The sequence below is a fragment of the Octopus sinensis genome, linkage group LG10, assembly GCF_006345805.1.
Source record: "Octopus sinensis linkage group LG10, ASM634580v1, whole genome shotgun sequence".
Classification (NCBI taxonomy): domain Eukaryota; kingdom Metazoa; phylum Mollusca; class Cephalopoda; order Octopoda; family Octopodidae; genus Octopus; species Octopus sinensis.
The window spans coordinates 97,146,968-97,164,711 of record NC_043006.1 but is presented as its reverse complement, the minus strand read 5'-3'; the positions used below and the strand labels follow the sequence as shown (position 1 = coordinate 97,164,711).

The window sequence follows — 17,744 nt, the reverse complement described above, 5'->3', positions numbered from 1 at the left end:
TTTACGTACCACCAGACCAGGGATACTGGCTGGTTCAATTCGATTTCGATTTCGCTTGCCCCAACATGTCTTCACAAGCAAAGGGGATTGGCAAGGGTGCCTGTCGTACGGTCGCATTGGAGTATTTTACGTGCCACGGCCACGAGTCGGATAGTGCTTTACGTACCACCAGACCAGGGATCCTGGCTGGTTCAATTCGATTTCGATTTCGCTTGCCCCAACATGTCTTCACAAGCAAAGGGGGTTGGCATGGGTGCCTGTCGTACGGTCGCATTGGAGTATTTTACGTGCCACGGCCCCGAGTCGGATAGTGCTTTTTACGTACCACCAGGCCAGGGATCCTGGCTGGTTCAATTCGGTTTCGATTTCGATTTCGCTTGCCCCAACATGTCTTCGCAAGCATGGGGGGTTGGGATGGGTGTCTGTCGTCGGATGAGGTTCTATATCGACTTCGCTTGCCTCAACCGGTCTTTGTGTCCAAGGGAGGAAAGGCATTCATAAGTGGGCTGGGCTCACTTGTCCTGCCTGGTCTTCTCACGTACAGAATATTTCCAAAGGTCTCGGTCTCTGGTCATTTCCTCAGTGAGGCCTAAAGTTCGAAGGTCGTGCTTCACCACCTCGTCCCAGGTTTTCCTGGGTCTACCTCTTCCACGGGTTCCCTCAACTGCTAGGGATTGGCACTTTCTCACACACCTATCTTCATCCATTCTCGCCACATGACCATACCAGCGCAATCGTCTCTCTTGCACACCACAACTGATGCTTCTTAGGTACAACATTTCTCTCAAGGTGCTAACGCTCTGTCGAGTATGTACACTGACATTACACATCCATCGGAGCATACTGGCTTCATTCCTCACGAGCTTACGCATGTCCTCAGCAGTCACAGCCCATGTTTCGCTGCCATGTAGCATGGCTGTTCGTACACACGCATCATACAGTCTGCCTTTTACTCTGAGCGAGAGGCCTTTAGTCACCAGCAGAGGTAAGAGCTCCCTAAACTTTGCCCAGGCTATTCTTATTCTAGCAGTTACACTTTCAGCGCACCCACCCCCACTACTGACTTGGTCACCTAGATAACGGAAGCTATCAACTACTTCTAGTTTTTCCCCCTGGAAAGTGACGGAAGTTGTTTTCTGCAGATTTTCGGAGGTTAATGCTCCCGAGCATCTGCCACATACAAAAACTATCTTCCCAGTTAGCCTACCTTTGACATTGCTGCACCTCTTATGTGTCCATAGCTTACACTGGGTACATCTTATATATATATAAATGTATATATATAAATGTGTATATGTATATATATATATAAATGTATATATATATATAATATATATATATATATATATATAAATGTGTATATATATATATAATATAAATGTGTATATATATAAATGTGTATATGTATATATATATAAATGTGTATATGTATATATATAAATGTGTATATGTATATATATAAATGTGTATATATATATATATAAATGTGTATATATATATATATATATATATATATAAATGTGTATATATTATATATATATAATGTGTATATATAAATGTGTATATATAATGTGTATATGTATATATATATATATATATATATAAATGTGGAGTGAATTCGATGTAGTTGGATTTTATGTGGTGTGTGTGTAGAATAGTTTCTGTAATGTATCTGTATAGAGTGGTTTGTATTCAATATATACTTAAGGATGGTGTATGTATACTTGTGGGTGTTAGGGTCAGTGTAAAGGCAAATTTGCACTAACATACTGGAAATTCAGTCACCTAGAGGTATGCTATTGAAGAACTTTTAATGCCCGTTATTAATATCACCACTTTGTAATAGTTCCAACTTAGCGTTGAAGAAAGAATGCAGAAAATTTTTGCAGTGTTTGTGTGTGTTCCTGTTATACTCCTTTAATCCAAATTATATGCTTTTATCACTCTGCAGCTTTTCTCTTCTAATAATGATTCCTGGTTTACACTTTATAAGCCACAAGCATGTCTGTGCAGTTGAGAAGTTCTTTTTCCAACCCCATGGGCAAGTGTCTTCTACACTACAGAGTGTACTGGATGGGGGTTTTTCTTGTGTCACTATCCCTAGTGAAGATTTTTTTGTAACTTCATGACTAAGGCTCTAAAGTGACCCCTATATGCATGTATATTTTTATGGATATATGATTGGTGTTGGGAAGGGCATCCGCCATAGAAACCATGCCAAATCCAACTAGAATCAGGTGCAACTTGCCAGCTTTGCTCAAACCGTCCAACCCATGCCAGCATGAACAATGAATGTTAAATGATGTTAAATGATGATGATGTTTCTGAGTGGCTACTCCCAAGAGATCTATAAATATTTACTTTGTTTTTGGTTTCAGCTAAAAGGCGCTAATGCAAAACTCCGTAATTGCCTCTCTGAGATGGAGCAATCTTCTAAAGATGTGGATTTAGCTACTGCAAGGTTAGCAGCATTACAGGACTTAATGTCAAAGTCAGGAGGTAAAAAAAAAAAATCTTCTCTTTCAATATTTCTATTTTCTGGTTGTAATTTTGCTGTTATCTTGAAGAGATGAATGTTTTGCTTCCTATATTATTTGGATGTGTTCGAACATACTTAATTCCACTTTCTTGCAGGGCTATGGAATTGGAGTCGTGGAGTTTGAGCTGGTAGAAATGTACAGCGTCTTGCTAAATATAAATTGTTATATAATGCGTTAAAATTTCCAATTTCACAGATACTGATTTGATTAATCAGTTTTTTGTTTTATTTATATATTTATTCTGCTTGTGATAAATTTATGGTAATATAAAATAATTCAAAATAGTGGAATATGTTATATGAGGTGAGAATGAAGAGAGATTTAATGTTTTGGAGTGAGAAAAGAACACTGTAGACTGACTATTAGAATGTTAGGCTGTGAAATGTAAATGCTGAGAGGTTAAAGGCGTTTCTGGGGGCAAAAATGGTTGGAAAGGAGCATGTGTGTAAAGGTGTAGGTAGTATGGGGATAGTGGGAAATGAAAATGTTAGAGAAAAAGGACTAAATAACCACTTACTACATATATATATATATATATATATAGCACTCTGGAGCCTACCCAGCTGTATTTATAGCACAGAATCAATCATCTTGCTACAGTCAAAAATTGTGAAGCATGACTGTCAACACTACTACATGAACCCGAAGATTGCAGAATTCAATGCATGAAAGTACTAGTTCAATCAGAATGAATATTTAACATTCTACTATTTCATTTTATTTTATTCAATTATAATATATTATCTTATAATATATCATTATAAGATTGTAAATAAAACGTGAAAATCAGACAAGGTTGGAATTCTTTTTATTAATATATTCTTCTATACACAATCACACACACCCATATATATATATTCTATATTCCTATTGTGTATATGCCAACATGTCTGGAAAGCAACAAACAAAATTAACAGAATCAGAAAGAATTCTAATGGAAATTTCATCGAAATTATCAACACTCATCACGATGATTGACACACAATCCTCTATTTTAAAGGAAATAGAAAAACAGTCTACAGACGGAAAACTTGGAAATGAACACATAAACTCTGAAATTAAGAATTTAGCTGAAATGATACCAACAATTATAAAATCTACAAGAGAAAGCCTACCACAACCTCCTTGGATGTCAGAAATAAACGAAAGAAATCTGGAAAAAGAGGCACACCGAAAAAGAGAAGAGATACAGAAGACATGGAAAAAACTCCTTAACATAAGAAAACAAAACTTCTGGAAGGCATATAAATGCGAAAAATATGCTGAAATACATTCGAAATGGATATCTTTAGCGGCACCCATACTTCCTCGGAAGTACCTAATTAAAGAAATTGCAGGAGAACCAGAGGAAGAAACTAAACTTCGATGGGACCTTAGTTTGATAAAATTCAGGACCGACATCTCCATTACCCTGTCTAAACAATCCCGCTACAAAGCCAAATACGAAGCTATCGATGATCAAATCAGAGATGAAATATCCAAACTAACGACCGGCAATATAGCAGAAAAAATGCGAGAACTATGGATCAGAGATATCTCAAAAGAAGAAAGCAGATCAAGAAAGTTTTGGCAGCGGAAACAATTATTTCTCGACAAATATGCTACAAACTACGGTAAAGACAACAGAGCTCCGAGAAATAGCATTAAAAGTGGACAACCTCACCAACGCAACATACACCAGAACACGTGGCAACATGAACACCTGTTTCACCACGAATCGAAGACGAACTACGGTAAGAACTCTTCCCATTTTGTATGCAAACACCCCAATGCACACAACAGGAACAAAAAGCACAAACAAAATAGATATTGTTTTGAACAGACCATTAGCAGTAGAAATAACAGATCATTTTCAAGACCTCAACAGAGATTACCCACAAGAAACTGGACAAAAAACCGATCTAGATCTAGAAGTAAACCCAAATCATTTCTCCAGGTGGTTAAAAACAATGCTAACAAGAAATTGAAAAGTAGCATACATAATACCAAAAACAAGACAGAAAACATAACGAAACCAAGTAAAGTACCACAACCAAACGCAAAATTCATCAAGCAAACATCAACAGGAATATAAATCATAACCAGAAAAAAATCCATTTTTTTACGTCAGGACAACAAACACCGGAGAAAGAAAAAATCCAAGAGGAAACATACCCCAAACAACTGAACGTATAGATCCTAAAATAATTAATTTATCAAAAAGAGATTTTGACAATGATGAAATCCAACTTCTGTCAAAAGGACTGAAATTCACACCTACACCAACAGCCAACCACCAAGAATTAAAGGAGGATATCCAAAAATTCTGTCGAAAATTACGACTTGTAGAATTCTTCGCTAACAAAAGTAATGAGATTGATGAATCCCTAGTAAGGAATAAATCAAATTTCACCCCACCAAAAGGAAGAAATAACTACCTTGACCAATACATTGATATCCTGTCTAAATTTCCCCTTAGACGCAATACCAATGTTAGGCCAAACATTAGCAAATCAGAGATGTCTGCATGTAAACGTATACAAAACGATCAAACAATAATAATTAAACAAGCAGATAAAGGTGGTGCAATTGTTATTATGGATACCGAATACTATAAGGATTTGGTTGAAGACCAACTGAAGGATACAACCTTCTATTGTGAAATACCCGCAAATATAGACCACCACATCATGAAAAAGATCAACAACCTGATTTCAACACACCACAACTCACTTACGGATAATGAAAAAGACTACATCACCAATTTTGAACCAAAACCCAGCAACTTCTACGGCTTACCAAAAATACACAAATCAAAAAACATTCAACAGGCAGTAAAAGAACAAGAAAGTGAGTACATAAAATTATTACATCCAAAAGACCTAAAACTTAGACCTATTATAGCTGGTCCAGCATGCCCTACACACCGTCTAAGCAATTTTATTGACATTGTTTTGAAACCACTATGTACTTACATACCAAGTTTCATCAGGGATGACATCGACTTCCTGTCCCATCTTCCAAAACAACAGAAACAAATTCAGTTTTACTAAGTTTTGATGTGGTAAGCCTCTACACCAATATTCCACACGATTTAGGAATAAAGGCGATTAAATACTGGTTAGAAAAACATAGAGAAGTGATTCCCAGCAGATTCACAGTGCCATTTATATTAGACACAGTCAAGCTTATTCTAGAAAATAACACATTCTTCTTCAATGGAAAGAATTACATCCAAATTAGAGGCACGGCGATGGGAACGAGGTTTGCTCCCGTTTACGCCAACTCTGTAATGGGATACTTAGAAGAACAACTCTACCAAGAGGTGGAGGTAAACTATGGCACTGGGTTTAGAAAGTATATTGAAAAGGCATGGAAGAGATACCTAGACGACTGTTTCATAATCTGGACAGAATCTCTAAATACTCTGGAAGAGTTCAATATCCTCCTGAACAACCTACACCCATCTCTCCAATTTACAAAGGAGATGAGTAGTACCAAATTACCATTCCTGGATATAATGGTAATTAAAAAAGACACCACCATCACCACAGATATATACTATAAACACACAGACACACATCAATACCTAAATTTTAAGTCGTGCCATCCACCACATACAAAACGTAACATCCCATACTGCCTAGCCAGAAGAATTTGTACTATTGTAGAAGATGCAAATATCAGGAACAAACGCCTAATAGAACTAAGAGAATTTTTGCTCAAACAAAAATACCCATCTCTACTTATAGAAAATGGCATACAGCGGGCTATAAAAATACCTATACAACAACTTAGGACAACCCAAGGAAGAGGAAAACAAGAACAAGTCATACCATTCATAGTGACACACAACCCATGTCACCAGAATATCTTCAACATTGCCAAAGCAAACCTACCAATCATTGCCCAAAGTAATGAATTAAAAGACATAATCACGGATCGAGCTATGGTGCTTAGTAAAAGACAGCCTAAAAACTTGAAAACATTACTAACAAAGGCAAAATTTGACCTCAGCAACAAAGACCAAACATTCACGGTATCTAAATGCAATGATAGCCGATGTGGCACATGCCAATTCATACATACCGGTCAATATATAAACACAAAAACCGGGAAAATATTCACAAACGCGAATATGAACTGCAAAAGCAGAAATTTAATTTACTGCATCAAATGCCCAAATTGTGAAGAAATATATGTAGGTCAGACGGGAAACGCACTATTAGAACGCTCACGTGTACACCGGCAACAGATTAGAGACCCAGAGGTCCGTCAGATACCTTTGAGTAACCACCTAGCAACATGTGGTCGGAAAATATATATAATATTTCCATTCTACAAATTACACAGCCCAAGTGAAATCGAGAGGAAAATCAGAGAAAAGAATTTTATTGATAAATTCGAACCCAAGCTAAATAAGCAATAATAATAATAATAATACTTAGAGGTATTACTTCCACTGCTACGACCATGACCACTAACAACAACAACAATACTAAAGGTGATCAAGACGAAGATAGCAGGAAAATTATCTTATTTAGGGTTAAAAGTTCTATTGCCACCACCATCACCACTAGCAACAATAATTAAGGTGCTGACAATGATGATGATGACAATTGAAATATAAAAATATAAAAATCTCTGACAAAGGATATTTACAACATTTCTAAAAATAACCCAACAATTGCTGCTTCGGCCAGGGTCAAGATACAGGACTCTTGACATGTCCAACAAAGCGTGATGCCTAAACCAATCAGCTCAACCAACCAATCAGCTTAAGTAATTGAGTGATACTACACACTGATTGGTCAGAATACAGTTTGCAAAACCTAGCACTCTGGAGCCTACCCAGCTGTATTTATAGCACAGAATCAATCATCTTGCTACAGTCAAAAATTGTGAAGCATGACTGTCAACACTACTACATGAACCCGAAGATTGCAGAATTCAATGCATGAAAGTACTAGTTCAATCAGAATGAATATTTAACATTCTACTATTTCATTTTATTTTATTCAATTATAATATATTATCTTATAATATATCATTATAAGATTGTAAATAAAACGTGAAAATCAGACAAGGTTGGAATTCTTTTTATTAATATATATATATATATATATATTTTTTTTTTAATCCAAACGGGAAACAAAAAAACAACAACAATGGAACAATTACAGTATTATTATTAATAGGCGCTCAGGAAAAGGAAGCATATATATATATATATATATATACACACACACAACATATGTATGTACGTACTAAAAGTGTTGATTATTAACCCTTTCGTTACTGTATTTATTTTGAGATGCTTTGTGTTTCTTTCAATTACTTTAAATATAACAAAGAATTTAGTAAAATAACTTGGTTATCATTAAGCTGGTGTTAGGAACATAAATTGTGACTAAGGTTTGGTGGAAGATTTTAATTCAAAACTTATGTAAACAAGACATAGGCACAGGAGTGGCTGTGTGGTAAGTAGCTTGTTTACCGACCACATGGTTCCGGGTTCAGTCCCACTGTGTGGCACCTTGGGCAAATGTCTTCTACTATAGCCTCGGGCCAACCAAAGCCTTGTGAGTGGATTTGGTAGACGGAAACTGAAAGAAGCCTGTTGTATATATATATATGTGTGTATGTGTTTGTGTGTCTGTGTTTGTCCCCCCTAGCATTGTTTGACAACCGATGCTGGTGTGTTTATGTCCCCGTTACTTAGCGGTTCGGCAAAAGAGACCAATAGAATAAGTACTGGGCTTACAAAAGAATAAGTCCCTGGGTCGAGTTGCTCGATTAAAGGCGGTGCTCCAGCATGGCCGCAGTCAAATGACTGAAACAAGTAAAAGAGAAAGACATACTCAGTCAGAGCCGGTTTCAGCTGGGTTGGTAATGAAAGGGTTAATTGAGCTCCTGATACTTTTAAACTTGTTCTTAGAAGCTAACATAATCTGGTTTTATTGTTCTCTACAACAGTGCTCTGCAACTGGTATGCCACGGCACTCTGGTGTGCCATGAGCTGATGCTAGGTGTGCCACAGTAACCTGAATCTAATTTTTTTCCCCTTATACTTTTGGCTATATCTTTATTTCAGGTTTGCTGCTGAATTTTGAAAAGTATGTAAGAAGCCTGTCGTATATATGTATATATATATATATATATATATATATGTATATATATATATATGTGTGTGTGTGTGTGTTTGTGTGTCTGTGTTTGTCCCCCCTAGCATTGCTTGACAACCGATGCTGGTGTGTTTACGTCCCCGTCACTTAGCGGCTCGGCAAAAAAGAGACCGATAGAATAAGTACTGGGCTTACAAAGAATAAGTCCCGGGGTCGATTTGCTCGACCTAAGGCAGTGCTCCAGCATGGCCGCAGTCAAATGACTGAAACAAGCAAAAGAGTAAAAGAAAAAAGAGAAAGTGTATTGCAAGTGTAAAAAAAAAGGTTGCAGAGCCCTGCTCTACAGTAATAGTTGGTCTCTGGTGTATGCTTTCATTGGTTATTGCTCTTCTGGTGCAATAAAACCTTTCAATTTTAGATTTCTTTCTCTCTTCCAGAGGTGGTGATTCCTCATTTTTTCACCGATGTTATATTAGTTTCTGCATTCTACAGACATTCATTGAAACCAATTCTTTTGTACCTTTTATATCATAATAATTGTTTCACAGTCCACTCTGACATGGGCTGGGTGTAATTTGTTGGGGTCAGAAACCTTTCCTGTTTGCCAACCCTGACCGGTTTCCAACTAAGGTAATATTTCCTCAAGACCAGGCTTATTTTCATGGAACGTAGCAAAGGACACTGTTTGTATGCATTGACATTCACAACAATGATGGCTATGAAGGCAAGAAATACATGCAAGTTATAGTTAGGGAGTTTAAACATAAGACAGATTATTTGGGCCAGAGATGGCTGGTTTAAATGTTAAAGGGTCTTTGGCCGAAATAGTTTGGCTTGGAGGTCAGTGATGTGCCTGTTGCTCTCACCTTGGAGATGGTGAGATAGATACCATTAAAACTGGCTGTTTCTGGCCAAAATATTTATGTCCAAATTCACCAGGCCTGGCCTCATGCACCAACCCTTCATTATTCTAAAAATTAGGTTAGCTCATTAAAATCTCAAACCTACGAAATAATGCATAATTAATTCAAAACAATGAACAAAAAAGCATCAGTTTTGACAGAATAATGTGGAAGGGTTTATTTTCCTCTTAAGCAGCTGGGTAAGAAAGAAAAATTAGAGAAGTGTGTATCTAGCATGCTGACGGGAGTCAACACAGAATTAACCAGTTTTAAAGAACAATGGCCACTGTAATATCTGAAGCAACAACAGTGAGAAAAACCTCTTGTCTCTGGGTTAGTTGTTGGAGTGTGTTAATGAGTGGTTGTGGGGCCATTAGTTAACTTCAATCTATGTCACTAAATTCTCAGACAATATACTAAAGTTAACTCAGTCAGTGAGTGGCTGTGCGGTAAGTAGCTTGCTAACCAACCACATGGTTGCGGGTTCAGTCCCACTGCGTGGCATCTTGGGCAAGTGTCTTCTGCTATAGCCCCGGGCCGACCAATGCCTTGTGTGTGGATTTGGTAGACGGAAACTGAAAGAAGCCTGTCGTATATATGTATATATATATGTGTGTCTGTGTTTGTCCCCCTAGCATTGCTTGACAACCGATGCTGGTGTGTTTACGTCCCTGTCACTTAGCGGTTCGGCAAAAGAGACCGATAGAATAAGTACTGGGCTTACAAAGAATAAGTCCTGGAGTCGATTTGCTCGACTAAAGGCGGTGCTCCAGTATGGCCGCAGTCAAATGACTGAAAACAAGTAAAATAGAGTAAAGAGTGATACCACCTGCTCTGCCAATATGTGACCAAGTGCCAATATGAAAGCTTGTTGCTGTCATTGCTTTATAAGCAGTAGTGCAGTAGATTGTTGGAAAGTTTTATTTCAGTTTTATTCATTTGCATCCTGATCTTAGTGAGGCCTGCATTGTCTTTCATCTGTCCTAGACCCTATTAATGTAGTAATAATGCTCTTTTCTCCTATCCTTGATTCAGGACTGTAGAAACCTATGTATCTGATATCTAGATTTATGGAATCACCGACTCCAGCTCTAACACTAATCCCTCTTTTATAGTAAGACTTTATCATACATTCAAAATAATTAAATGCACATAACATATATAGATATGGAGGCACGTGGAATGGTGGTTAGGGTCTCAGCATCATGATCGCAAGATTGTGGTTTCGATTCCTGGACCGGGTGACGTGTTGTGTTCTTGAGCAAAACACTTCATTTCACGTTGCTCCAGTCCACTCAGCTGGCAAAAATAAGTAACGCTGCGATGAACTGGCGTCTCGTCCAGCTAGAGAACACATACGCCATTGAAACCTGGAAACCGGGCCCATGAGCCTGGCTAGGCTTTAAAAAGGGCGCATTTATTTTTATTTTTAACATATCTGGATAATGTGAAACATCAGGCTACCTATTCTATATCCTCAGCTTCACTTCTTCCATCAACAAGTTCTGCCCATTGACAAAATCATGAAAATGTTAGCAACACATTTCCATCTGTTGGGATTAATATGTCCATTAGGTGAAATAGGATTTCCTGCTGGTCCTTGACAATAATATCTCCTTGATTAGCCTTGATTTCCCCGTCTGTGTACTGGCGTATCCTAGAGTAGTGCCCCGCAACCTCTTTTCACTTGTGGTAACTTTTTCAAAATTCAGGTTACACTGCAGCCCATCTAGCCTCATCTTGTGGCACACCAGTTTTTTCCCAGCATCCCAGTTGTGGAGCACTGTCCTAGAGTAGGATTACTTTGCCATTCTTGGAAGCCTTTCTTCGGACGTGTCTGTGCAGTTTCTGTTCTGTTGGTATTTCATTACTTCCAGTGTTAGTCTCAATTCTGTCTTGTCTGTAGATAAACTCCTTGTTGGATACAACTGAGCAGCCAGAGATATGTGGTTAATTGTTTCTTCTCCATCTTTTCATATTCTGCAGTTTCTGCTTAATTATATTGTTTCTGATGTGGAGGCTTTGGTCCTGTGCAGTGATCAAAAACCCTCAGCTCTCTGCTTTGAGTCTCATGCTTCTCATATCCAAATCATCATTATCATTAAGCCTGCATGGGTCTTTTTTGCATTTTTTTTTTTTTACTTTCAGTCAATGGACTTCTTTGGCACTGCCTTAAATTTTAGTCAAATGATGACTCCCACCCCATACTTTTTTTTTCTGAAAACCTAGTACTTATTTTATTGGTCTCTTTTGCCGAACTATAAACTCAACAACACCGGTTGTCAAGTGGTGTTTTGGGGCGATACACACATGTAGGGCTTCTTTCAGTTTCCGTCTACCAAATCCGCTTACAAAGCTCAAGGCGCTATGGTTGGGGATCAAGCTTCTTACCACACAGCCTCACCTGTACCTTCAGGATCGAACAGAATCAGTTGTAGATTTTCTATGACCCTCCCTGATGTTAGCGCTCATCTACTTTCAAGTAATGCAAACTTTTCATCTTGGCTGCACATGTCTCCATGAAAGATTGGAAAGCAACATTGACTGTATTGGGTCATCCCATAAATAATGCAGTTTTTTTTCAATTGCATGAACTAAAAGTCAGAGGGGCATGGGATAAACCACCTGCATTGACTTGCTATAAAAGCATGTAGTAATTTTACCTTGTACTTATTCCTAGTGCAAGTTTTGAAGAGTGCAGTTCGATTTTAAGTTATTTTTTCAAAGCTATAATGAAAGTGACAATATTCAGCTTATTTTGCTTTATGAGTTCAATAAAGGCAACATCACAATGGAAAGTGTGAGAAATATTAATGCAGTATATGGGGATCGGACAATAAGCATAAGTCAGTGTCAACGGTGGTTCCAGAAATTCTGAGCCAGAAACTGCAGCCTAAATGATGAGCCTCGCCCTGGAAGATCTGTAGAACTTGACGAGGATGTCTTGCAAACCCAGTGGAACAAAATCCCATCATAACTATTGAGGAACTAGGAGAGAAGCATGGATTTGGTCATTAAACCATTCATCAACACCTGCGTACCATCGGAAAAGTCAGCAAATTGGGTCAGTGAGTTCCTCAAACTTTTGAGTCTAATGCATGCAGAGTAAATGTGTGTTCTTTGTTCTCATGTCTCTCAAATGGACTTTTTTTGACCAAATAATGACTGGTGATGAGAAATGAGTTCTTTATAAAAAGTGCTGAAGACAGTGCATAAGAAAAGGAGAAACACTGGCACCTCATGCTAAATAAGGTCTTCACTCGTGTAAGGTGTTACTTGTTTGGTGGGATATGAAAGGTTTGGTCCACTTTTAAACCCACTTTTGAACTTTTAAACCCAAACCAAACGATAACAAAGGAGATCTTCTGCGAGCAGCTTGAGTGGCTTTAGTCAGCACTAGAAGAAAAACGACCATCTTTGGTTTCAAGACGAAAGGTGTTCTTCCATCAGGAAAATGCTCGGCTATATACAGTGAGGATGATATTTTAAAGGCTGGAGCAATTGAATGGGAAGCAATGCACCACCCCCATATCTGCTGGACATTGCCCCCATTTGATTATCATTTATTGTTGTCTCCACAATCATTTGGGTGAGTGGCTGTGGTAAGTAGCTTGCTAACCAACCACATGGTTCCGGGTTCAGTCCCACTGCGTGGCATCTTGGGCAAGTGTCTTCTACTATAGCCTCGGGCCAACCAAAGCCTTGTGAGTGGATTTGGTAGACGGAAACTGAAAGAAGCCTGTCGTATATATGTATCATCATCATCGTTTAACGTCCGTTTTCCGCGCTAGCACGGGTTGGACGGTTTCGACCGGGGTCTGGGGAGCTAGGGACTGCCCCAGGCTCCAGTCTAGTCTGGCAGTGTTTCTACAGCTGGATGCCCTTCCTAACGCCAACCACTCCGCGAGTGTAGTGGGTGTTTTTTACGTGCCACCTGCACAGGTGCCAGAGGGGTCTGGCATCGGCCACGTTCGGATGGTGCTTTTATGTGGGGGGGGGGGGAATATAGGGGAGCACCAGTGGGGAGGGGTGGTTCAGAGAAATGATGACAGGTTCTAGGCAAGTAGAACGTAGGATAATCAAGAGAGGGTAATGCATGGTGAAATAGCGTATTGAAGAGGGGGGTTCGAAGAGTAGACACCTATAATGGTGGTGGGAGAAGCGACATCCGGTATAGATGGAGCAAAAATATAGAGATATCCGGTATTGGTGGTGGGGGTGGGCAAGGGCGGGTGCACCGGGAATATGACGGGCTGGCTTAAAAATGCTCTTAGCAAAGGAAGAGGGGGAATGGCAGACAACGTAAAAGAGGGAGAGAGAGAAGGGAAATAGTGGAACCCCGCGAAAATGGGCCGCCATTGAAAAAAACCCCTGTATGGAGAAATAATATGCAATACAAGGCGAAGCTGAAAATAGTAATAATATAATAATAATACTACTAATAATAATAAGCCAATTTTCGACCGAGGATCAAAGGGACAATACTAATACTACTAATAATAGTAATAATAATAAATAATAAACAGCTCAACCACAACATTAGATTAGAAAGACTCTCTTATCTTGGGAACATTTCGTTCTTCGGCCTGACACGGGAATATGACGGGCTGGCTTAAAAATGCTCTTAGCAAAGGAAGAGGGGGGATGGCAGACAACGTAAAAGAGGGAGAGAGAGAAGGGAAATAGTGGAACCCCGCGAAAATGGGCCGCCATTGAAAAAAACCCCTGTATGGAGAAATAATATGCAATACAAGGCGAAGCTGAAAATAGTAATAATAATAATAATAATATACTAATAATAATAATAAGCAAATTTTCGACCGAGGATCAAAGGGACAATACTAATACTACTAATAATAGTAATAATAATAAATAATAAACAGCTCAACCAAACATTAGATTAGAAAGACTCTCTTATCTTGGGAACATTTCGTTCTTCGGCCTGACACGGGAATATGACGGGCTGGCTTAAAAATGCTCTAGCAAAGGAAGAGGGGGGATGGCAGACAACGTAAAAGAGGGAGAGAGAGAAGGAAAATAGTGGAACCCCGCGAAAATGGGCCGCCATTGAAAAAAACCCCTGTATGGAGAAATAATATGCAATACAAGGCGAAGCTGAAAATAGTAATAATAATAATAATAATAATACTAATAATAATAATAAGCAAATTTTCGACCGAGGATCAAAGGGACAATACTAATACTACTAATAATAGTAATAATAATAAATAATAAACAGCTCAACCACAACATTAGATTAGAAAGACTCTCTTATCTTGGGAACATTTCGTTCTTCGGCCTGACACGGGAATATGACGGGCTGGCTTAAAAATGCTCTTAGCAAAGGAAGAGGGGGGATGGCAGACAACGTAAAAGAGGGAGAGAGAGAAGGGAAATAGTGGAACCCCGCGAAAATGGGCCGCCATTGAAAAAAACCCCTGTATGGAGAAATAATATGCAATACAAGGCGAAGCTGAAAATAGTAATAATAATAATAATAATAATACTAATAATAATAATAATAAGCAAATTTTCGACCGAGGATCAAAGGGACAATACTAATACTACTAATAATAGTAATAATAATAAATAATAAACAGCTCAACCACAACATTAGATTAGAAAGACTCTCTTATCTTGGGAACATTTCGTTCTTCGGCCTGACACGGAATATGACGGGCTGGCTTAAAAATGCTCTTAGCAAAGAAGAGGGGGGATGGCAGACAACGTAATAGAGGGAGAGAGAGAAGGGAAATAGTGGACCCCGCGAAAATGGGCCGCCATTGAAAAAAACCCCTGTATGGAGAAATAATATGCAATACAAGGCGAAGCTGAAAATAGTAATAATAATAATAATATATATATGTGTGTCTGTGTTTGTCCCCCTAGCTTGCTTGACAACCGATGCTGGGGTGTGTTTACGTCCCCATCACTTAGCGGTTCTGCAAAAAGAGACCGATAGAATAAGTACTTGGCTTACAAAGAATAAGTCCTGGGGTCGAGTTGCTTGATTAAAGGCAGTGCTCCAGCATGGCCGCAGTCAAATGACTGAAACAAGTAAAAGAGAGAGAAAGGTCAGAACAGTATTGGAGAAGTATTTTTCGTCACGGAAATTTGGAATTGGAAGAGGGGTCTAGCAAGTCTACCAGATAAGATGGGAGAGTGTTGTAGAAAACGGAGGAGTGTATATTTTAGATTAAAAAGACTTCATCTCAGTTTTGATAAATGTATTAAAAGAATTGCATTATTTATGGGATGATCCAATATTATGGTGACGCTTGTTTACTGCTGTCGCAGGTTGTCAAGACAAAGGCACACACTGGCACACGCCCAGACAGTGGATTTCTTTAGGTTACCATCTGTTAGACCTATTCAGAATGCTTTGATCAATCTAGGTATGTAGTAGATGATTGGCTTGGGTGCCACATGCAGGGGCTAAGCCCAAAACCACATGGTTCGCAAGCACACAGCCATGCTTGTGCTTAACCCTTTAGTGTTCAGATTAATCTGTTAAATGTAATACTTTTATCAATTGTATTGTTTTGAATTAATCATACATTATCTTAGTTTTGTAGTTTCAATGGTGTGATAGTTTATTCTTAGAATGTCAATGTAGGTTAGGTGTGAGGGGCTGGATATGGCCAGTTTGAATGTAAAACATGTAGGATATTTGGGCCGGATATGGCCGGCTTAAACACCAAAGGGTTAAGTCATTATAAAAATGTTTTAAAGTTGTTTTCTCTTTTCCTTTTGTTTTTTAATTTATAAAACTTTTCTTTTTTGTTGGTCCCTTTTTTTTTGTTTACAAGTAAATGGGAAGACTTACACGTTTTTATTTCTTTGTGGTTTTCAGTTTCGCACCCTCATGAGAGCTTGCAGTTAACATACGAGAACATAGAGAAAGGAAAGAAACTGATTGAGAAATTAGTTCAAGAATCCGAAGAAATGGCTAATCCTAGTAAGTAGTTTGGCTTATAAATTCTGAATTCATAAATTTGTTGAGACATTTGAAGTGCCGGTGGCACGTAAAAGCACCATCCGTTCGTGGCTGTTGCCAGCCTCGCCTGGCCCCTGTGCTGGTGGCACGTAAAAGCACCATCCGTTCGTGGCTGTTGCCAGCCTCGCCTGGCCCCCGTGCCGGTGGCACGTAAAAAGCACCATCCGATTGTGGCCATTGCCAGCCTCGCCTGGCCCCCGTGCTGGTGGCACGTAAAAAGCACCATCCGTCCGTGGCCGTTTGCCAGCTTTGTCTGGCACCTGTGCGGGTGGCACGTAAAAAGCACCCACTACACTCACGGAGTGGTTGGCGTTAGGAAGGGCATCCAGCTGTAGAAACACTGCCAGATCAGACTGGGCCTGATGCAGCCTTCTGGCTTCACAGACCCCAGTTGAACCGTTCAACCCATGCTAGCATGGAAAGCGGACGCTAAATGATGATGATGATTTGAAGTATGAATCTTTTGGTGATGAAGGGTCTTTTTATTATTATTTACATCTGAACTTTGCCTCAATCAGTTTGATATCTGACTGTTGTAGGTTTGCTAATGTAAAGAAATGCAAAATTCAGTACATAGTGTGTAAATATATGCATGTATGTATACATATATTCATGTGTGCATGTATATGCATATGGACATATACATGAATGTTGAAGAGAAATGCAAGTGGGTGCTGACAAGTTCCTGTCTTTGGGTAAAAGAAAATACAAGAGGATCAGTTAATTATGACTTTATTCAACATATTCCCGTCTCAGATTCACACTTATTGCAGCAGTCCTTCAGTTATTTCTAAGCCCTGTAAAAGAACTCAGGTCAGTCCTCCAGCCAGGCCCTTCACAATACCCTTAAAACCAGGAACATTACAGAACCCTTTCGTATATGTAAGCTAGAAGGGGACTAGTTTTCTGCCTTTCAGTTTAAAAGGTGGATGAGATTTAATACAGTAGCAAATCACCCACACGCACATACAATGCTTTCTCTCATTCTCCCTTTCTCTTTTTCTCTGACATTCTCCCTTCCTCTCCACTTTCCCACTGTCTCCACTCAACCTCTCTCTCCGCGCTCTCCCTCTCTCTCCGCACTCTCGCTCTCTCCACTCAACCTCTCTTTGCTCTCTCCACTCAACCTCTCTTTGCTCTCTCCACTCTCCCTCTCTTTGCTCTCTCTGCTCTCCCTAGTTTAAGGATGATGAATTGAAAG

General features: G+C 39.0%; 1 protein-coding gene across 1 annotated transcript in view; it reads left to right on the top strand.

Annotated features, from left to right (window-relative positions):
• LOC115216800 (protein MIS12 homolog) overlaps positions 1 to 17,744 on the top strand; it is an 83,175-nt gene that overhangs the window by 54,661 nt on the left and 10,770 nt on the right. Inside the window, exons 6-7 of the mRNA XM_029786380.2 lie at positions 2,379 to 2,499; positions 16,400 to 16,504. Coding sequence (XP_029642240.1) covers positions 2,379 to 2,499; positions 16,400 to 16,504 — 226 coding nt within the window. The remainder of the gene's footprint in view (positions 1 to 2,378; positions 2,500 to 16,399; positions 16,505 to 17,744) is intronic.